This window comes from Prionailurus viverrinus, chromosome D3 (genome assembly GCF_022837055.1).
Source record: "Prionailurus viverrinus isolate Anna chromosome D3, UM_Priviv_1.0, whole genome shotgun sequence".
Taxonomy (NCBI): Eukaryota; Metazoa; Chordata; class Mammalia; order Carnivora; family Felidae; genus Prionailurus; species Prionailurus viverrinus.
The window spans coordinates 25,037,638-25,060,716 of NC_062572.1; the positions used below are offsets into that span (position 1 = coordinate 25,037,638).

Below are 23,079 nucleotides of genomic sequence, written 5' to 3' on the forward strand. Positions count from 1 at the left end.
AATTAAAGCAACCTAAAGAGTTACATGTAATCTCAGTGATTTTAAACCCTTGGACAAAAGGAATACTTTTGTTTCTTTGATTAAAAACAAACAAATCCGCAGAATTTCACAAAACTATCTGAGGGTTGAATGAATGGGAAGGGAGTATGTGTGGGTAATAACTTAAAAATAATAGATCTCCACGGGGTGCCTGGGTGGCTCAGTGGTTAAATGTCCTACTTTGACTCGGGTCATGATCTCCTGGATTGTGCGTTCAAGCCCCACTCTGGGATCTGTGCTGACAGTGTGGAGAGCCTGCTTGGGATTCTCTCTCCCTCTCTCTCTGCCCCTCCCCCACTCGTGTGTGTGTGCTCTCTCCCTCTCTCAAAATAAATAAACCTAAAAAAAAAACTAGATGCTCACAAACGCTGCCCCACAGATCCTGGTCTAGTAGGTCCAGGGATTTAGAAAATCTTGCTTAGGGGCGCCTGGGTGGCTCAGTCGGTTAAGCGTCCGACTTCGGCTCAGGTCACGATCTCACTGTCCATGAGTTCGAGCCCCGCGTCGGGCTCTGTGCTGACAGCTCAGAGCCTGGAGCCTGTTTCGGATTCTGTGTCTCCCTCTCTCTTTGACCCTCCCCCGTTCATGCTCTGTCTCTCTCTGTCTCAAAAATAAATAAATGTTAAAAAAAAAAAATTAAAAAATCTTGCTTAGGTGATTCTTAGGCAGTCATTCTTTAGCCTGGCATCTGGGAACGATGGCCACCCTGGGCATCCTAAAATGCATTTTATGACAGTTTTCCCTATTTATGACTATTTTGTTTTCAATCTGATAATTATAGTCAGGGAAGCTGCATAGGGTTTTGCTGTTTGAGAACACCTGGTGCAGGCGACATCTGAATGCTGAAATTTGGCCTGTCTCACTTGACCAGCTGTGTGCCACCTTTTTGTAGTTGGTACATCTACGGGGCAACTGTTCTGTTCTGAACAGATGTGTTATATGGGCTAAAGGTGGCCTTAATTGAAATAGATCAGACTGGCACTCTGCAGATGGCATTCAGTTTATTGACATTTTATTAGGCATTTGTTATTTGTACTTTAACGTCAAAATCTAGATTGCTTTGAAAAAGGTGCACTGCCTGGCCATACTGAGCCTATAATTCCATAACTGGAGGATTTGCCAGTGCTCAGTAGAGCCTTCCTGGTTTAGATGGACGGCATGTTTTCCCCATTCAAGTCCTCATTGCTCCACGTTGTCCCACCCTCAACCCAGCCTTCCCTGTGTACATGACCTTGGCTTGTATGGACAACTGAATTTGTAGCTCTTGAAGCAGACCTTGACATCTGTGAGATGTAGCCCTCCAGAGCCCCCCAAATTCCCAGATTCTCAGATGCCACTGGAACATCTAGGTTCACAAATATCTATGAACACAGAGAAACTGTTGGTTTGCTGGAAGGTTTCCTTCACTATGCAAGTGTCTGTCTTGTGCAGACCAGCCTGGAATGAAGCACACTCAGGTGGCTCAGATTTGTGCCAGAGACTAGAACTCTTGGTTACTCCAGGGAGGTCAAAACCTGTTGCCTGAAATCTGAGAAACTCAAGGGTCTTAACACATTTTACTGTTTCAAGATATTGCAGGCAGTTGCAAATTTACTATTGATTTTGTAGAATTGAAATGTCGATAATTGATTGTAGCCTTGGTTCACGTGGATGGTTAAATTTTTAAATGAGTGGGGTTATTTTTTTTCTTTTTCTGGAATACAACCCAAATAGTGGAGAAAAAGGGGATTTGGGGGGAAACGCTATTTATTTAACTTTACAAGCAGGTTCAAGATGGTTTGCACTATAAAATGCCAGACATGTAAAGGTCTATGAATGGCAAAGAGAAATAATACTAGTGTGATGACCTATGGTCTAATTTTTTTGGGATGTTTATATGTCTAGAACATTTTTTTCTGTGCTCGAACTGATTGCTTTTTGGTTCTGGGTTTATGCTAATCTGCATGGATGTCTTATATTGGTTGCAGTTGACTAATATTCTGAGACTGAGGAATAAGATTAGCATATATGTATGGATTTCCTGCACTAACGTGAGATGGTGTTGTGTATTTCTATTGAAGAATGAGATTTGACTGTCATTGTCCATGGGTTTCTCTGGGTTTCATAACAGGGGTTAAACTGGCTAACCAATTCCTTTAGGATTAGGTGTTAAATGTAATTGAAAACAGTTGTCTTATATTCCATATGTTTACTAAATTTTAGGACCATTTTATCTTTATCGAATGAATTAATGAGACCTATTTCTGCCCTTTCCCCCTTAGTTTTTGTATTTTTTGACCTGACTGTAGATGATCAGTCAGTTTATCCTAAGGAATTAAGAGACGAATACATCATGTCAAAAACTCTCGGAAGGTAAATTGTTTTTTTGTTGTTACAGAAATTGCAGTTCATTTTTTTTCTAAACATTTGTCATTGATTAGGTTCTTGTTCCTGGTTTATAACATTTATATTTGTAGGACACCTATTTGTGATAGGCATGTTATTCATTTACTTGACTATCATCAGTTGAAATGAAGAGTTTTCCTTATACATTTTATCTTTGATAGCTCAATAAAGTGGCTTTAAAAAAGTTGGTATTCACAGGGGCGCCTGGCTTTTACTCAGAAGAGCGACTCTTTTTTTTTTTTTTTTTTTTTTAAATTTTTTTTTTCGACGTTTTTATTTATTTTTGGGACAGAGAGAGACAGAGCATGAACGGGGGAGGGGCAGAGAGAGAGGGAGACACAGAATCGGAAACAGGCTCCAGGCTCTGAGCCATCAGCCCAGAGCCCGATGCGGGGCTCGAACTCACGGACCGCGAGATCGTGACCTGGCTGAAGTCGGACGCTTAACCGACTGCGCCACCCAGGCGCCCCAACGACTCTTAATCTCAGTTGGAAGAGCATGCGACTCTTGATCTCAGGATTGTGAGTTCGAGCCCCATGTTGGGTGTAGAGGTTACTTAAAAATGAATAAATAATAACATTTTAAAAAAAGTTGTTACTCACATACCATACAATTCACACATGGAAAGTGTACAATTTAGTGATTTTTAATTTTTTTAATGCTTATTATTTTTTATTAAAAATTTTCTTTTTAATGTTTATTTTTGAGAGAGAGAGACAGAACATGAGTGGGTGAGGGGCAGAGAGAGAGGGAGACACAGAATCCGAAGCAGGTTCCAGGCTCTGAGCTGTCAGCACAGAGCCCGATGTGGGGCTTGAACCCACGAACAGTGAGATCATGACCTGAGCCGAAGTTGGACGCTTAACTAACTGAGCAACCCAGGCACTCCTACAATTTAGTGATTTTTAACATTCACAGAGTTGTGAAACATTTTCATTACCTTCTAAAAAGAAACATTTACTGCATTTCTGCCTTCTTCAGAATTTGTGACATCTTGGGAACTGAAATGAAACTGACCACTGAATATGGCAAAGTTCTCAAAATTTTTGGTTTCAGGACCCCTTACATTCTTAAAAATTACTGAGGGCACCCAAGAGCTTTTGTGGCTGATATCTGTTGATATTTGCTATATTAGAAATTCAAATGGAGACATTTATAACATTTGTTAATGCATTAAAGAACCCAATTTAGGTTAACTGTTTTAAAATTTTTAAATGTTTATTTTGAGAGAGAGGGAGAGAGACAGAGACAGAGCACGAGTGGGGGAGGGGCAGAGAGCGGGAGACACAGAATCAGAAGCAGGCTGGCTGCAGGCTCTGAGCTGTCAGCACAGAGCCAGACGTGGGACTCGGATTCATGAACTGCGATATCATGACCTGAGCCAAAGTTGGATGCTTCACTGACTAAGCCACCCAGGTGCCCCCAAATAATGTTTTTAATGCAGAATAATTGTTTAAATAAAGATTAGTGAGAAGAGAGGTGCTGTTTCACATTTTTGCCTATCTCTTTGCTATCTGGCTTACTAGAAAATGGCTAGATCCTGATATTTGCGTCCTTGTTCAGTCTGTTGTCACATGCCACGTAGCCTCTGGAAAACGCTGTATCCTCATGAGAGAATGAGGATGAAAAAGGCATATGATGTCGTAGTATTACTCTGCAAATAGTTTGACTTTGTGGACACCCTGAAAGCATCTTGGGGTTCCTTAGTGGTTGCCTAATCCTATTTTGAGAGCCACATCCTTAGGGACACTTTTACCACATTGTACCATGTTCTTCACTCTCCCACCCTTCCCCCTCTCCCAAAGGCCTTTCTCTTTATTGACATTTTTGAAAACATGAAAGTAGAAGTTAATAGAAGGAAATAATCACCCATATTCCTGCCACATAGAATCAAACACAGTGTACTCTTTGCAGCCATCTGTGGGAGATATTTTAGTTTATGGATATTAAATTCAGTAACTCACTGTATTTTCACAATTGCATTGGTGCTTGGAAGTTTATAGCCAAATTTGTGCGCACCCCTAAGAAATGCATGGGACTCTTATTTTTTCTAAGGGAGGATTCAACACAAATCTTCTATCAGGTGACAGAAACTTAACTCACCTGAGTCAGGTAAAAAAAGAAACTTATTGGCTCTTGTAAGCAGGAGATACATGGGCACAGCTGTTTTCAGGTATGACTGGACCAGGTGGCCTTTAGGGCTTTATGTCACTCTTTGAATTCTGATGCTCTATGTGGCTGTATGTGTGGCTGGATTTAAGGGCTCCTCCAGTGTTGCCAGGGCACTGGTTCCATGTATTGACTTAGCTACTACTGGTTGTCTTCCTATAGATTTGTTTTCTCTGTGTGGCAGGAAGAATGGCTTCCAGAAGCCCCACATTCATATCTTCTTCCTGGTAGAAACCACTGCAGAGAGAACTTTTCCCCAACATGAACATTTGATTCCAGGGGAAACGTTGATTGGCTCGATTTTGGTTACATGTCATCCCATAGTACTCTTACAGACTCTCCATTAGAGCTATATTGACTCAGGGAAGATTTCTCAGGCAAAAGGTGACTGTGATCAGAAGGGGAATTGGAAAGTGTTTTGAGCAGATTTTAAACAATAATAGTTAAACGGACCATTTTCTCACACCATATACAAAAATTAACTCAAAAGGAAAAAAACTAAATGTAAGAGATACAGCTATAAAACTGTAAAAAGAAAACAGAGGTAACTCTTCAGGACCTTAGGTTTAGGCATTGGTTTCTTTTCTTTTCTTTCTTTCTTTTTTTTTTTTAATGTTTATTCATTTTTGAGAAAGAGAGAGAGAGAAAGGGAGATACAGACACCGAAGCAGTCTCCAGGTTCTGGCCTGTCAGCACAGAGCCCCATGCGGGGCCCGAACTCACCAATCGTGAGGTCATGACCTGAGTCGAAGTCGGACGCTTAACTGACTGAGCCACCCAGGTGCCCTGGCAGTAGTTTCTTAATTATGGCACCAGAAGCACAAGCAACAAAAGAAAGAAAAATAGATAATTTAGACTTCATCAAATTTAAAAACTTCAGTGCATCAGGACACTATCAAGGGAGTGAAACACATCCCATGGAATGAGAGAAAATATTTGCAGATCATTTATCTGATAAGGATCTAGTATTCAGCAAAAAGAACTCTTATAAGTCAACAACAAAAACAACCCACTTTACAAATGGGCAAAGGATTTAAATAGCCTTCTCCAAAGATCTACAAATGACCAAAAACCACATAAGAAGATGCTCCGCATCATTTATCATGAGGGAAATGCAAATCAAAACCACAAGGGTTACTGCTTCACAGCCACTAGGATTACCATCATAAAGAAACAGAAAGTAGCAAGTGTTTGTGACGATATAGAGAAATGAGATCACCTGTATACTACTGGTGGGAATGTAAAATGATGTAGCCACTGTGGAAAATAGTTCTTGGTTTCTCAACAGGTTAAGCATAGAATTACCCTATGACCCGTGATTCCCCTTGTAGGTATATAATTCCCGTCTCCCAGTTGACAATAGGTGTTTAAGTAAAAATTTTATGCATGAATGTTCACAGCATGTATCCAAAAAGTGGAAACAACCCAAATCTCCATCCACAAATAAACAGGTAAACAAAATGTGATATATCCATACAATGGAATATTATTTAGCCACAAAAAGGAATGAAATATTGACCCATGCTACAGCACGGGCTAACCTTGAAAACATGAGTGAGAGAAGCCAGACACAAAGGGCCACATATTGTGTAATTTCATTGATACGAGATATTCAGAATAGGCAAATCTATTGAGAAAGCAGATTAGTGGTTCCCAGCAGCTGGGAGAAGGATAGAATGGGGGTGGAGTTTCCATTTGATCTCATGAAAAATTCTGGAGCTAGATGGGGGTGATGGTTACACAACATTGTGGATGTACTTAATGCCACTGAATTGTAGATTTTAAAATGATAACAGTGGTAATTTTTATGTATACATATAATACACAATAAAAAGGGTGTCTTGACAAACCTACCTTCCCACCCCAAACTCACAATAGTTACAGTCTGCTTGGGGCATGTAATGAATGATTGATACTTGAGTAGCCACTACCTTGGGCTGACCCAGGCTTTGGAGAACAGAGTCCATTGGGTTACCTGTATCCTGGGTATTATTCCTCTTCCATTATAGTATCCCAATTAATTGCAAATCTTTAAGAGTTTGCTGCAATTAAGTTAATCGCATAATACTTTTGGTTGTTAGTTATTGTGATTTTATTGGGGGTGCAGTTTATGGCATCAACTATGGCACTTTGAATAAGAAAGAGCATATCAATGAAAATAATTCATTTACAGTTACAGTTATCTGCTGTAACTTGTGTCAGGCACTCATTTTTGTTTAGGACTTTGTTCTCAGTGATGTTTCTCTGCCTCTAGGATAAGTAATTTCTGTCTTATTTGTTCTTAGTGTCTTTCTGAGGATTTCACATTCTGGGGTGCCAATAATGCTTAAGTCTGTATCACTCAGCTCAAAAAGTGGAATTTGGAGCTGACACAGTACTATTGGATGGTCCACATTCACTTATGCCCTTGACATTTTACATTGGTTAAGTTTCATTGTGTGGTTTGAAAACAGGGACAATGGAAGGGTTGTATGTGGACAGCGCTTAACTTCTAAACTGATCTGGGCTAAAGTTAAGCCCAGATCAGGAATGATGAACCATTCTGACAATTGATCATTTTATGTTTCTCTCCGTAGCGGTGCCTGTGGTGAGGTGAAGCTAGCTTTTGAGAGGAAAACATGTAAGAAAGTAGCCATAAAAATCATCAGCAAAAGGAAGTTTGCTGTTGGCTCTGAGAGAGAGGCAGTAAGTACCTGTGTTTGTGCATGCTCAGCTATTTATTTTTTTTTTTTTTAATGTTTATTTTTGAGATAGAGAGAAACAGAGCATGAGTTGGTATAGGGGCAGAGCAAGAGGGAGACACAGAATCTGAAGCAGGCTCCAGGCTCTGAGCTGTCAGCACAGAGCCCAACGCGGGGCTCGAACCCACCAACTATGAGATCATGATCTGAGCCGAAGTTGGACGCTTAACCGACTGAGCCACCCAGGCTCCCTGCTCAGCTGTTTTTAACACTTCTTAACTTCCCCAAATAATTTTAGAGTGGTGAGTTTTTTCTTTTTTTTTAAGTTTTTATTTATTTATTTTGAGAAAGAGGGAGAGTGAGCAGGGGAGGGGCAGAGAGAGAGGGAAAGAGAGAGAATCCCAAACAGGCTTCACACTGCCTGTGCAGAGCCCAATGCCAGGCTCAAATGCACAAAACCGTGAGCTCATGACATGAGCCAAAGTCAAATGCTTAACCGACGAGCCACCTAGGTGCCCCTAGAGTGGTGATTTTCAGTGTTAGGAAGAATTCATTGTTCACATACGTGAATTTGTATTAAACAGCATTGAAATATTTTGAGTATATTCAACTAACCTAGAAAGTTACTTATCCATAGTTTGGTTCCAGGAATATTTTGTTGTACATAATGTACCAGCAAGAAGTGCTCCCCCCCTCCCCCAAGTTGTTACAAGTTTTACAGTACATGAAAGGAAATTGGGGGGTGCCTGGGTGGCTCAGTTGTTTGAGTGTTCCTCTTGAATTCAGCTCATGATCTTATAGTTCGTGAGTTCGAGCCCCACGTGGGGCTCTGCACTGAGCACAGAACCTGCTTGGGATTTTCTCTTCCCTCTTTCTGCCCCTCCCCTGCTCATTCTCTTTTTCTCTTTCTTTCTCCCTCAAGCTCTCTCTCTCTCTCTCTCTCTCTCTCTTAAAAATAAATAAACATTAAAAAAAAAAAAAAGGAAATTGAGGGGAAAAAACAACCTGGCTATATATCCCACCATTGTAACGCCACAGCTGTTTGCAGTTTTCTTTTTCCTTCTAGTCCTTGTTCATACAAATTTGCATTTTTAGATGGTTGAAGTCATACTGTATATACGGTTTTGTGTTATACTTTTCCACATAAGCATTAATGCATAAACTTTCCCCTAATTGATGCTTTTTGATGATTGAGCCTCTATTTCATGAACTTTATTGTAATTATTCACCCATTTCTCTGTTTGATCATTTAGGTAATTTCTAATCCTTTGCTCTTCCCAATAATGAAGGAGTGAATACCTTAGCATCTATAGATTTTTAAAAATCCTAATTATTTAACAGTCTCTATATAGTAGCCATTCATTTTATTGCATTCTGTAATATACATTTACTGTGTTGGTGAAATGGTCAAACGTATTGGTCTTTCAACACACGACCCAACAGAATAATGTAAAATGAGGTCTCTAATCACATTTTCCTTTGTGGCCAGCTGTTTCTGGCCATTCTACTTTAATGTTCTTTAAAGATCAATTCCCCACCCCCCCATCCCCCGACCGCCCCACCTCTGCCCCCAAGACAATGCCATTTTCACATGGCAAGAGGAATTTCCTTTCTGTGTTCACTTTGTTACAGATCTTTTTCCCCTGTGATTCTGGATTTGTTTCCTGTTGGGGGTGTGTGGTGGGGAAGAAAATACCTACCATTCTTGAAGACTTGGAGCAAAATTTTACCTCTTACTTTCATCTTTCAAATCAGATTGGACTCTTTTAGACCTCTCTATCATCAGAGTATGTCCTGCCATGGTAATGAGTTTAACAGCTTACAGGAAGAGGCAGGCTTTTAAAATTAAACATCTGGGTTTCTTAGCCGAAGTCCATTTTACATAAATATGTAATTCTATATCCTCTTTGCTTTGGAGGGTGTAGCCCTTGAGGCTGAGTAACTCGATTCATCCTTTTGGAATTGGAACAGAGAGCAACTTCGGTCCCCTGATGCTTCCTCTCATTGGTGTCTCACTAAATATGTTAGCCTGCAGTAAATTGGAAACTGTGTCTGCTCTATTATTAGAAATGTGGCTTGACATTTTCCTTATGTAATTTAATTAAATACCTCTTGTCTGTGGTGCTTATTTGTTGTATCACTTTTATGAGTATAAACAATTGTACAGCCAGAGAGAGCTTACAACTAATATTACATTGTATGTTAGCTAACTGGAATTTCAATAAAAACTTAAAAAAAAGAGAGACAGAGACAGAGCTTACCAGGTAAGCATGAGAACAGTGGAAACACACTTGTTTCTGGCTGTGAGAACTGGAGCAAGTGGCTTCCTCTCTCTGAGCCTCAGTTACTCCATCTGTGAACTGGGGATAATTCTAGAACCCAGTTCACTTTGGGATTTTGAGACTTATTAAGTAAAATAATTCTTTTTTTTTTTTATATTTTTTTAAGTTCACTTTTTTGTTTGTTTTTTTTTGAGAGAGCACGAGAAGGGGAGGGGAGAGAGAAGGGGAGAGAGAAAGAGAGAGAGGGAGAGAGAGAAAATCCCAAGCAGGCTCTGCAGGGTCAGTGCAGAGCCTGATGTGAGGCTCAAACTCACAAACCATAAGATCATGACCTGAGCCAAAATCAAGAGTCTGATGCTTAACTGACTGAGCCACCCAGGCGCCCCCCAAGATGACTCTTAAATAAAGAGGTTGGCATAGGGCCTGGTTGTTTACTGAATGCTTACCATTTGCCAAGCACTTTGCAGAGTGATTTTTAGGGGAGTTATTTAATTGATCGACTTCTAATCCTTGATGAGTAGGTGCTAAGTGTGGAACTCAGACAGCTTTTACTCAACTAAGCTTTAACTAAGCATTTTCCAAGTGTTGACTATTATTATTATTAATAAACTTGAATGTTATTTTTTTATCAAAGGATCCGGCTCTCAATGTTGAAACAGAAATAGAAATTTTGAAAAAACTAAATCATGTAAGTATTGCTGTAAAATCTGACCCAGACTTACTTACATTCTTTCCTCTCAAAATATGGGAGTTGTATAAAGTATTTCAGTGTAATCAAGCTAGTATTAACTTGCATTCCTTAAATGTGTGTGTGTGTGTGTGTGTGTGTGTGTGTGTACGTGTATACATGTGTGGGTACACATGTATGGGTGTATGTGTTTAGCTATAATGTAGATGGGAAAAGCTTTGCTCTGAAATTTTGAGAGGACAATACTGTATAAAGATTTCATGATTAAATAACTGTGATATTTCCACTGAGTGAATTTTTGACCAAAATGCATGGTAAATTTCCCTAATATTTTATCTCATATTGTTTATGGGAAGACAGTGCCTATTTGGTAAATTTGGCTTAATTATACCTGTTTTCAATACCTCTAAATACTTTTGGTGGTACTGATTTCCATTTACCTCGGTGGGTGTGAATAGTTGCTGTCGTTTTTTGTGCCTTGTCTCACTGGAAAGTGAGTCTGTTGTTTGTTTTTTTTTTTTTTTTTGAATGTTTATTTATTTTTGAGAGAGAGAGAGAGACAGAGCATGAGCATAGTAGGGGTAGAGAGAGGGAGACACAGAATCCAAAGCAGGCTCCAGGCTCTGAGCTGTCAGCACAGAGCCGGATGCGGGGCTTGAAACCACGAACCATGAGATCATGACCTGAGCCAAAGTCAGACATTTAACCGACTGAGCCACCCAGGCGTGCACCATTGAGTCTGTCTTTTAAGAAGTGAGAAAAGAAGCAGGCTCTGTGCTGACAGCAGAGAGCCCAATGTGGGACTGAACCCATGAACCATGAGATCATGACCTAAGCTGAAGTTGGACACTCATTGACCGAGACACCCAGGTGCCCCCTGAATTAGCCTCCCCCCCACCCCAAGGGATCTGGAATCTCTTGTTAAAGAGAGAAGCCCTCTAATTTTCTGGGGTGGGGTTGCTTCAAACATACCCCTAAGATAACCAGAATCCTCAGAGAGTTTTTTCTGATGTCAGAGGATCCCCAAACATAACATTTATACAAATCCAATGTCCACTGCAGTCGAGAAGAATTGAGAACCCTCAAAAAAGATCTCTGGAGAGAATTTCTTGGCAATTTACAAGGGCATGTGGAAAGCTCTTGGAAATGAAACACAGGCTCATGAGTGCATTTGGGGGATAATGAGTAGAGCCTGGCGTTTGGAGCCAGGCATTGATTCAGTCTGTTGTTAAACACTTACTGTGCCAGCCTGCCTTCTAGGCCCGGGGGTGGTGAGCACAAATGGACTTGGCCATCCCTCCCCTCCTCTGGTTTCAGCCTAGTGGGGAGACAGACCAGGGTTCCCACTCCCATCTCTCTTACCTCCTGGCTCTGAGAAGGTCATTTCATTTTTCAACGCCCCTGTTTCCTTATCTCTGCAGTGGAGACAATATGGATACATACCTTAAAGGTCAGTGTAGGAATTCGATGAGATGTGCTTGCCAAGCTTTCCGCATGGAGAACACGCTTGGGGGAATGTTTTGCGGTATGGAGAAATCACTGCCATTCCCTAAACTTTTCCCTGTGTGATCTAACTGGAAGGTTTAGGGTAGTAGCCTCCGGTTCATGAGAGACACCTTCAGCCGAGACACTCCAGCCAACGAATGACCCTAGAGATGGTGGTACCTTAGAGGATGCAGTCCTGCAGGCTCTGACTGTTGGGCACCTCCTTGTGCTCTGCCAGCTCCCAGACCAGTCCATTCCCAGGTGGGCGCTGGCCTGATGATGCCAGGCAGAACCAAGCAGCTCTCATCTGTTCCTCTCAATTTCTGTTCCTTTTCCATGTGTGCCTTTTCTTCTACTTCTGCTTTATTATATCAGGATATTACATGCATATGATCTAGAGAGTCAAATATTGCTCAAAGGTTCATACACAGACTGTAGGTCTGTAGCCCCCACGGCCCCCCCCCCCCAAACATTTTAAAACTCTTGGATCTGTTTTTTGTTTGAATGAATTTATCTCCGTATTTCTACATAATATACATAAACTGCTATCTCTTGGTTTATCAATCTTATTTTTTTATGATCAAATTCTTCTTTTTAAGTTTATTAACTTATTTTGAGAGAGAGAGCGAGAGCGCATGCGTGTACAGGTAGGGGAGGGGCGGAGACGGAGGGAGAGAGAATCCCAAGCTGGCTTTGCACTGTCAGCGTGGAGCCTGACGCAGGGCTCAAACTCACGAACTGTGAGATCACGACCTGAGCTGATGTCGGACTCTTAACCGACTGAGCCACCCAGGTATCCCTATCGATTTTAGATAGCCTGTTGCCTTCCTGTGACGGCATATGAGAATCTTAGTTCCCCTTTCCATTCCTCTTAGTATAACATTACAGTGCGTATCCAGTGTCTTCATTTTTGTGGCAATACAGCTGGTCACACAGAGCCAAATGTGCTGGGATCATAGGTAAGGAGTGGCAGAGCTGGTTTGCTCTCAGCCTCACTCTCATGGTGTGTGTGCCATGAACAACATGTGGTGGTAGAGTCTGCCTTCAGTGGTGTTTCTGTTACTGCCATTGTTCTCATTAATCTGCGCAGCACATGAATGTCTCCTGTGTGCCAGCTGCTCTGCTGAGTGTTGGTTCTAGAAAGAGAAATAAGACTTGACTCAGCCTGTCAAGCGCCTGATGAAAGGAGACCCGTGGTGGGTGTTAGTTTCCCTTTTCTCCCTCCTGGAGGTCGCAGTCTGATGGGGAGACAAATGTTGAAGATGCAGCATGAGGCCACATGGATGAGAACCAACACAGGGGACTGCGGATGCATCCCGAGGGTGACATTCGAGCTGGGGCCTGATGCTGGAGACCAGGTGTGCCCAGAGGGCTGGATCACCAGGCAGGAGGGCAGCAAGCAGAGGTGTGACATTGGGAAAGAACGCAGCAAGTCTGGGGTAGGCAGGGTGTTTTGTGGTCTGGAGAGGAGGATGTATGGGACCAGGAGCTGGAGATTTGGCCATGGTCGGGGGGTAGGGGCAGGACAAGGCTGGGTCTCCAGGGTTTGCTAATTCCTGCTGAAAAGTTAGGTTTCCGAAGGTTTGCTTTCCTCTTGTCTTACTTCTGTCTTTCTTCTATTTCCTTCCATCTCTCCCTCCTGATTGGTCTCCTTTCCTTCCTTTAAATATGTTTAAATTATGTAACATTTGGCACATGTAAAACAATAAATATGAAGCAAAGCAATGAAATGAACACCTAAGAACTAACCATTCAACTTAAGAATGAAAACTTGAGGGGGTGCCTGGGTGGCTCAGTTGGTTAAGTGTCCAACTCTTCATTTTGGCTCAGGTCATGATCTCATTGTCGTGGCTTCGAGCCCCACACTGGGCTCTGAGCTGGCAGTGCAGAGCCTGCTTGGGATTCTCTCCCTCTCTTTCTGCACCCCCCCCCCCCCCCCCCCCCGCTTGCACTTCCTCTCTCTTTCAAAAATAATAATAATAAAAAAGAATGAAAACCTGACCATGCAATTGAAGCTACTCCATACACTCTGAAGTCTTTTGTGACTTGCCTCTTCCACTTGGCATTATGTTTCCAGGATCCATTGTGCTGGGGAAGCAGTGGGGCATCCCCTCACTGCTGTTCAACAGTTCATTATGGGAAGCTACGACTTGAAGGATTTTAAAGTTTATTTATTTATTTTAAGAGAGAGTGAGCAAGCAGGGGAGGGGCAGAGAGAGAGGGAGAGAGAGAATCTTAAGCAGACTGCATGCTATCAGCACAGAGCCAGATGCAGGGCTTAATCCCATGAACCATGAGATGAAATCAACGGTTGGATGCTTAACAGACTTAGCCACTCAGGTGCCCTGTACCACTAGGAGGATTTTAATCAGAGCATTGAATGTGATGAAATTTGCTTTGTAGGACAGTCACTCTGGTGAGTTTTGCTACTCTTCTTACTCTAAAATCTAAAAATCGTGTAACTCTCTTCCCTTTAATTTATTTTTTATTTTTTTTTAACGTTTGTTCATTTTTGATAGAACGTGAGCAGGGGAGGGGCGGAGAGAGGGGGAGACACAGAATCCAAAGCAGGCTCCAGGCTCTGAGCTGTGAGCACAGAGCCTGACGCAGGGCTGGAACTCACAAGCCGCGAGATCATGACCTGAGCTGAAGTCGGACCTTTAACCCACTGAGCCACTCAGGTGTCCCTTCCCTTTAATTTTGATAATAACTACAAGCCTCCTCTCTGCTTGGGGTGGGGTATGTCCCTGAGAGATACTTACCACATTTTTCACTTACCCAGACCACTCAACTCTACTGTCTATCTTCACACTGTAAAAACAATAGGTGTGCTTTCTAAGTATAAAATCATAATATTAGGGGTGCCTGGGTGGCTCATTTGATTAAGCGTCTGACTCTTGATTTCGGCTCAGGTCATAATCTCATGGGTTTGTGAGTTTGAACCCTGCATCTGGCTCTGTGCTGACAGGCTGTTTTGCCTTTTCTGCTATATGAACTTTAGAGTGCCTTGAGGCAGGGGGGCAAATGCCTCCATTCTGCTTCTGTGGTTTTCCTCTTGGGAGTTTCTCACTACATTTCCTCTTTTTTCCCCTCTTAGCCTTGTATCATCAAGATTAAAGACTTTTTTGAGGCTGAAGATTATTATATTGTTTTGGAATTGTAAGTAATAAAGTTTTCTATTTGTTTCCATTCAAGTGCTTATAAACCACCAAAAAATCCAATGCTGGCTTGCATTTCTCATCCTGGGGACTCTCATCATATGTATGTGGTGGTGGGGCCCACCAAGTGTGCATGTGGGGTTAGTACTAAATCTAAAGTCCTCCCAATGTTTCCAAAGGCATGTGGCTTAGAGGTTCCAGGCCCTTGGTCTGAGGTCTGGGTTTGAATTCCGCTGTGCAGGTGACTGCTTGTGAGTTAGTTTACTTCATGTCCTTGACTCTTATTTATTTTCCTAGTGTTGGTGGGGGTGGGGTGCTAATAGTGATACTCCCCATATGTAGAGTCATAAGGATCAGATACTATAAAGGATGGAAAGTGCCCAGCAGAGTACCTGGCACACAGTTGTTCAACCACAGGTGGCTATTATTACTCTGAAATATCTGCCTGGGTGGATGTTTCTGCTTGGGATCACAGTGCTTAGGGGCATGGTGACACCTCATTATCTTTTCAGTGCTGGTTTACTTGCTGGGTTCTTTCAGTAACCACAAAGTCCTGTCTTCTGTGGTGTGACCAGAATAATTTCCTGGCTCATTCATGGAAGGGGCCTGTCTTGATGTTCATTTCTATGTAAATATGTAGTGTTTCTGGGAGTGGCTGTTGGAGCAGACAGGCAAGGCTTTGCTCCTGAGTGGTATCCAGTGGCTAAGGAGGTTGGTTAGTAAGATTTTATAGTAAACATGGGAATGCAAGCTGGTGCAGCCACTCTGGAAAACAGTATGGAGGTTCCTCAAAAAACTAAAAACAGAACTACCCTACAACCCAGCAGTTGCACTCCTAGGTATTTATCCAAGGGATACAGGTGTGCTGTTTCGAAGGGACACATGTACCCCCATGTTTATAGCAGCACTATCAACAATAGCCAAGGTATGGAAAGAGCCCAAATGTCCCTCGATGGATGAATGGATAAAGAAGATGTGGTATATATATACAATGGAGTATTACTTGGAATCAAAAAGAATGAAATCTTGCCATTTGCAACTACGTGGATGGAAACTGGAGGTATTATGCTAAGTGAAATTAGTCAGAGAAAGACAAAAATCATGACTTCACTCATATGAGGACTTTAAGAGACAAAAACAGAGGAACATAAGAGAAGGGAAACAAAAATAATATAAAAACAGGGAGGGGGACAAAACATAAGAGACTCATCAATATGGAGAACAAACTGAGGGTTACGGGAGGGGTTGTGGGGAGGGCGAATGGGCTAAATGGGTAAGGGATTCTACTACGAAGGAATCTACTCCCGAAATCATTGTTGTACTATATGCTAACTAATTTGGATGAAAATTAAAAAGAAAAAAAAGCATTCAGGGAAGGAGAAACTATAAACTTAAAAAAAAAAAAAATTTATAGTAAACAGCCTCAATCATAGCACTGGGAGAGACTGGATGGCCCCTGTGGTGCTTGAGGGAATATCTGTTGCTCTCTGGCTGGACCTAGTTAAAACAGAAGTAATACAGTAACAGTCACTGATGCTAATTACTTACTATGAGCCAGTTACTGCTCCAAGCACTTTACATGGATTGACTCATGTACCCTTCATTAACAGTCATCCATGTTACTTACAGGTTACTGATGGGTTACGATCTTTAGTCCCACTTTACAGAAAAGGAAACTGAAGTTCAGAGGAATTGAATAACCCTGCCAAACAGCCACTTGTGCCAGGCGCCTTATGTCCATGAATTATCTCTTAATTTTTACCACAGCCATCAAGGTAGGGGGAGGATTGTCCCTATTTTTTTTTTAAGAGGCAGAAACAAGCTCAGAGAGGGTGTGTAACTTGTCCAAAGCTCCAGAGCTAGGAATGGTGGGGCTAGGGTTCAGACACCCGTTGTCTGATTGCGGGCTCCAGTTTGCCGCTCTGTCTCAGTCTCTGAATCAGCTGGGGTGCATGATGAAAACGCAGACTCCTGGGCTCCGCCTCCCGTCTGCCGAGTCAGATTCTTAAAAGCTCCTGAGTGCCCACTGCCCACTCTTTCCATCTTTCCCCCTTCCTTAGTTTCCAACAAGGACATCTTCACTGTGGAGAGGAGACTTAACTACCTCATTGTTTGTACAAATGGGAGTCCTCGTGAGAATAAAAAGGGCAGCTCTTTGCCAGTCTGAATGAGTTTGTTTTGTTTGTGTTATTGTCTTCCACCCAAGAACCACCCCCTGCTTTGCCTGTCTGTTTCAGGATGGAAGGAGGAGAGCTATTTGACAGGGTGGTGGGGAAGAAACGCCTGAAGGAAGCTACGTGCAAGCTCTATTTTTACCAGATGCTCCTGGCCGTACAGGTAAGAGAAGCCCTCAGTTCTTTTTTTTTTTTTTTTAAGTTTATTTATTTATTTTGAGAGAGAGGGGGAGCATGAGCCAGCATATACATGTGGGGGAGGGGCAGAGAGAGAGAGAAGGAGAGAGAATCCCAAGCAGGCTCCACTCTGTCAGCACAGAGCCTGACACAGGGCTGTCTCACAAAACGTGAGATCTGGGCGCCTCCGTGGCTCAGTCAGTTGAGCTTTTTCCACTTCCGCTCAGGTCATGATTTCACAGCTCGTGAGTTCAAGCCCCCGTTTTGGGCTCTGTGCTGACAGCTCAGAACCTGGAGCCTGCTTTGGATTCTGGGTCTCCCTCTTTCTCTGCCCCTCCTGCACTCACGCTCTGTCTCTCTCCCTCTCTTAGAAATAAATTAGCATTAAAAATTTTTTTAAAAAAATTCTCAGGAAGTGAATGACCAAGTACATAATTTTGGTGGAATTTTTATGCTTTACTTTAATAAATTCTCAAAATACTTTAATCACTCATTTACATTTTTATAAATGAAATTGACACCTTAGATTTCTGCCTATATGAAGGGATATTTATTATTTTGAAGAGTGAAATGAACGGTCTATTGTCATAAGTTGCATTTTTCATCTTTCCTACTTTTTAAATCTTTTTAAATTTATATCCAAATTAGCATATAGTGCAACAATGATTTCAGGAGTAGATTCCTTAATGCCCTTTACCCATTTAGCTCATCCCCCCCCCCCCCCAAACCCCCTCCAGGAACCCTCTGTTCTCCATATTTATGAGTCTCATGTTTTGTCCCCCTCTCTGTTTTTATATTATTTTTGTTTCCCTTTCCTTATGTTCATCTGTTTTGTCTCTTAAAGTCCTCATATGAGTGAAGTCATATGATATTTGTCTTTCTCTAATTTCGCTTAGCATAATACCCTCTGGTTCCATCCACATAGTTGCAAATATCATCTTTCCTACGTTTTAAAGATTTTCTTTCTTTTTTTTTTTTTTTTTAAGATTTTCTTTTTAAGTAATCTCCACCTCTAATGTGGGGCTCAAACTGACAACCCTGAGATCAAGAGTTGCAAGATCTACTGCCTGAGCCAGCCAGGTGCCCCTAAAGATTTTCTTGAAAACAAATTTATAAACACTAAGCCCTTTACCCAGTAGTTTTCTGTGATTTGGGGTAATGTGGTTGTGAGTAACCTGGCATATGGTTTCATCCCAGCTGTAAGGGGTGTGTGTGTGTGTGTGTGTGTGTCTTGTCTGTCTGTCTTTACTCACATACCTACTCCATAAACCTGAGGGTCATGCCTCCTTTTCTGTGTAGTACCTTCATGAAAACGGCATTATACATCGGGACTTAAAGCCAGAGAATGTTTTACTCTCATCCCCAAAAGAGGACTGTCTTATAAAGGTAAGAAAACTCTTTCTGTGGCCACCCCAAATTTCTATTCATAAACTTTAAAGATTCATCAAGTAAAAAGTGGGAGCATAAAAAGGTAGAGAACTTGACCCTTCCACTATTAGCAATTATTTTAGAGACCAGGTGGTATTGCTTTGATTCAGAGTCTTATGGGCATTTACTGAGCTCCTCTTTATAGGAGCCACTTTTGTTCTGAGAATGGAAGGAGGGGTCTAGATGGATGAGAATCACATCCCTTACCTTCTCCTGCTTTCTAAGGTGGTGCTTCCCAAGCCTGGCTTCCTATAGAATCTCCTATTAATTAAAAATAAATAAATAAATAAAAATCACGACACCCACGCTGCATCTCACAATCACTGTGAAGGTGGCATCCGGGTGCCAAGTGTTTTTTCCAAGCTCCTCAGTTATTCCAGTGTTGGGATATTGGTTGAGAAACCAGAGCCTAAAAGAAACCATGGATAACTGATTAGGACCCTAGAGTCTGTGATAAGGGTTACAAACCTTTTGTAAGGTTACAGAGAACCACGGATAAGTTGGAGAAAAAACCTTCAGCTTTCTTCGCTTGGAAATTTTAGTTTAATCAAAATTCCAGATTTTAACAGCAGGCATGGACTGTGTATAGGATAGGAACTGATCTAGCCTGCATAGCTTTTGGGACTGGCAGACTATGCTGATCGTTTAATTTTATTTTGCCATTAAAAATGATTCCCTTTTGTCCTTAATTTTAGATTACTGATTTTGGGCAGTCTAAGATTTTGGGGGAGACCTCTCTCATGAGAACCTTATGTGGTACCCCTACCTACCTGGCTCCTGAGGTTCTTAATTCCTTTGGGACTGCTGGATATAACCGAGCTGTGGATTGCTGGAGTTTAGGAGTTATTCTTTTTATTTGGTAAGAAAAGTTTCATTGCTTCAGAGTCTGGTTGGAAGTAGTTAGGTGAAAACAGAAACGTGCCCAGGTAGAGAGCTTGTGTTTAATTTGGGTGACTTATCTTGACCGTTGATTTAAAGAAAAATCTAATCTATATGTCCAAATGCCACTGAGAATGCTACTTGATTTCTTTTCCTTTCTTTCTCTACCGATGTTAAGCCTTAGTGGGTATCCACCTTTCTCTGAGCATAAGACTCAAGTGTCCTTGAAGGATCAGATCACCAGTGGAAAATTCAACTTCATTCCCGAAGTCTGGGCAGAGGTCTCAGAGAAGGGTATGGATATGAAAAGGTTAAGAATTTGTCGTTTGGTAAAATGTGTGTGCGTGGTGGGAATTTCTTTTCAAGTTGTTACGTTTCTCCTGTTACTTCTTATTTTCTATTGTTTGTTTTGCACCTTTTGAGGGGCAGAGGAAGTTATTAAGAACATGGGCTCCTCAACCAGGCTAAGTGAGACTCATGTTTTGGGTTGGCTACTTCCTAGCTATGTGACTTTAGGCAAGATAAGTAACCTCTCTGAGTCACCCTTTCCTTTATATGTAAAGCAGGTACAATAAACTTTACCTTAAGGGGTTTTTGTGAGGGTAAGTGGAACAGAAGCAAGTGCCGTGTACCTATTAAGGGTACAAAATAATAAGTAACTTTTCAGTTACAAAGTCTCCTGTGAATGAGCATGTAAGAACAAAAGTAATTACTTTGCGTTTTAGGATGTAAAAGTGTAACTTTGTAATTCTCAAAAGGGCAAGTAGAAAACTAAAACTAAATGTGAAGTAACATAGGTGATTCTGTTAAATCTTAGAATGTGAAAGGAATAATACTGTTGCAGTAGAAAGGCAGTCTCAGCATGGTGATTGCTGTTAAGCTTTGTTTCTGCCAAACCTCCAGTTCCAGGGAGCCTGTTGCTGGCTGAGAAACTCTCTCTGTCATTCCATGGGTCTCGGGAGAGTTGGCCGAGCATCCTGAGTGTCTTAGAACGAGGCAGAAGTTCAGATTTAATTAGTTTGAAGTTGAATCCAGCAACGAGTGAGGGAACAGGGGGCGAAGAGGTTGTGATGTGCAAGCAGGGAGAGATGGGGGGCATCGAGGTCATTCCTGGTTTTCTCAGAGAGCTCTGAATACAGAGAGGAGGACAGGGGACCCTGTCCACCACACCTGTTGGCTGGCAATGACCTTAGCCCCCCTCTGTCTTTCTGGATGTTGGCCTGTGATTCTGGCATACTTTAATTTTGCGGATTTAATGTATCTACCGTTTTCACTGTGATGTGATAAATTATCTTATTGCTTTAGCTCTGGACCTTGTCAAGAAGCTGCTAATAGTGGATCCAAAGGTGCGTTTTACGACAGAGGAGGCTTTAAGACACCCATGGCTTCAGGTGGGTATGGGGCAGTGCTCGCTAGCATGAACTCTGTGGGCAGCTCTCAGCTGTGCTTGAGGGATGAGGAAAAAGTTGCAAACACGTTTGCTTTGTTGAGTCTGTTTAATGCACTTGCTTGAGATTGAGCTTTAAGTGTGTCGGCTATGTTTATGTGTGTATATGGGTCGTGAGTATAAGTGTATCTTTGGGTATAACCGTCCCAACTTGTGGCTCCTGGGGTAGACAATGTCACTTTATGGCCTGTCCTAGGCCCACTCGGGTTCCCTGAGTGTGCATTTTGGCTGTGGTACTTTGAGAGGTTGTTCCAGCTGTAAACCTCCACCCCCAGCTGTGTCATCCTCCTTCCTCAAACCTCTCACCCTGAACAGGTGGGGTTGGCTGCATTCCAGCTGCCTTCAACCTTAAGTCACGGGAAGAGGAGGGCAGATTCTCTGGGGGAGAATCTGGCTATTTGTTTAAGCCTAAGTAATTGGGCATACAGGGTCTCACTTCTTTTTTTGGGGGGGGGGGGCAGGACCAGAAGGAGCATCTTAAGCAGGCTCACGGGCACATGAGCCTGACATGGGGCTCGATCTCATGACTATGAGATCATGACCTGAGCCGAAATCAAGAGTCAGACGCTCAATAGACTGAGCCACCCAGGTGCCACTGAGGGTCCCACTTCTTATTCATGGCGAATAAACATGCCATTACTGCAAAGTTACCTGGATCTTTGAAGTCTGTATTACCTATGTGCCCCTCTAGGGGTTTGTGGCTGCTGTTAGATTATACCCTGACCTCATTCTAGCTGCCAGACTTGGAAGTCCTTTGTGGCTTTGCTGGACTAAACTTTGGTTTTAGAATTAGCTCCAGCACGGTTGGGGCAGGTTTTCTGATGGATGTCAGACCTTCTGTTAAGTACGGTTCCATTCAAGCACAGACATACCCATTCTTGTTAACTTCTAGTTGGTCTGTTTCCTATGGGGATGGGGAACTTAACCAGCTAGCTTGAGCTAGAGGCTCAAGTACTGTGGGGATCACCTGGTCCAGGAACTCCTTGGGGCCATTCATTCTCAGAACTCTGCTTCTGGAACTCTGGGAAGACTGCCTCTATTCTTTCTCTGTTCCAGCCCTCCACACCTAATGTGTTGCTTTCGCGCTAGCTCAGGTGGAGAACAACAAATCCTTAAAAGAAAAAAAAAAAGTAGATACATTTGTTTGGGCTATTGCCCTGGAAACAGCAGTCTCCCTCCGCCCCCAAGAAATCTGTCAGATGATTTAGCACTTAATAGACCACACAGATTTGAAACAGCAGGACCCTGGAGAAAAGGAATTTGGAAACAAAGGGTGCCTTTGCATGTGGGGATTTAATTTTGGTGAAAAAGAAAAACATGCCTCTTGGGTCTTTTTATGTGCCCTAATAGGGAAACTCTTGGGGCCAGATGTGGAGGTGGAGGAGCTGTGTTAATCTTGAAAAAAACAGAGCTTGCCGGTTAGGTCAGGGAACAGGGTCTGTAGCTGCCTGAAATTTACGAAGGAGCATAGCCTGTTTTTCTTGTTCTGTTTGTCTCCAAAGAAAACTGTTACTAACAACTGAGGAAAAGGTGAAGTTCAGCCCTGCCATGGGGGTCTCTCTTGAATACTCTTTTGTCCACATTGTGTTTTTGCTGCAAACCTTGGAACTGGACACAGAGTGAGGACCAGAGTGCAGACGCTGCCCACATAAATCATCTGCTAGTGATAGTTTAGGTTTTATTTTGGGAAAATCCAGTATTTTTGAAGAAGCCAAATGGTTTTGTGGGTCTGGCCCTGGATGGAGTGTTTGGAATGTGAGTTCCAGTCTCTCCTGTTATTAACAGTTCAGTTTGGGGAACATCCTTTATGTCGACTTTTTGGCCTCATATTTACTTCTTGAAATAGAGAATTCCTTCCTACTTGTCTTTGAGGCATATTACAGTTTAATATTTTTGAATAGGTTGTAAAGCTCTGAAAGGAAGGCTATTTTCAGATACCCATTGCTACCTGCCGTATTTAATGAGCTCCTTTTCCATGTTATCGCTAACTGACGACTTGTTTAAATACAGGCCAAAATAGGGGCGCCTGGGTGGCTCAGTCGGTTAAGCATCCGACTTCGGCTCAGGTCATGATCTCGTGGTCCGTG

At 42.2% G+C, this 23,079-nt stretch overlaps 1 protein-coding gene across 17 annotated transcripts in view; it reads left to right on the forward strand.

Annotated features, from left to right (window-relative positions):
* CHEK2 (checkpoint kinase 2) overlaps positions 1–23,079 on the forward strand; it is a 47,356-nt gene that overhangs the window by 20,847 nt on the left and 3,430 nt on the right. For all 17 annotated transcript variants that reach the window (XM_047827758.1, XM_047827767.1, XM_047827759.1 and 14 more), the window contains 9 exons: positions 2,301–2,391; positions 7,170–7,278; positions 10,191–10,244; positions 14,827–14,888; positions 17,125–17,224; positions 18,538–18,624; positions 19,362–19,525; positions 19,724–19,839; positions 20,851–20,936. In XM_047827758.1, coding sequence (XP_047683714.1) covers positions 2,301–2,391; positions 7,170–7,278; positions 10,191–10,244; positions 14,827–14,888; positions 17,125–17,224; positions 18,538–18,624; positions 19,362–19,525; positions 19,724–19,839; positions 20,851–20,936 — 869 coding nt within the window. The remainder of the gene's footprint in view (positions 1–2,300; positions 2,392–7,169; positions 7,279–10,190; positions 10,245–14,826; positions 14,889–17,124; positions 17,225–18,537; positions 18,625–19,361; positions 19,526–19,723; positions 19,840–20,850; positions 20,937–23,079) is intronic.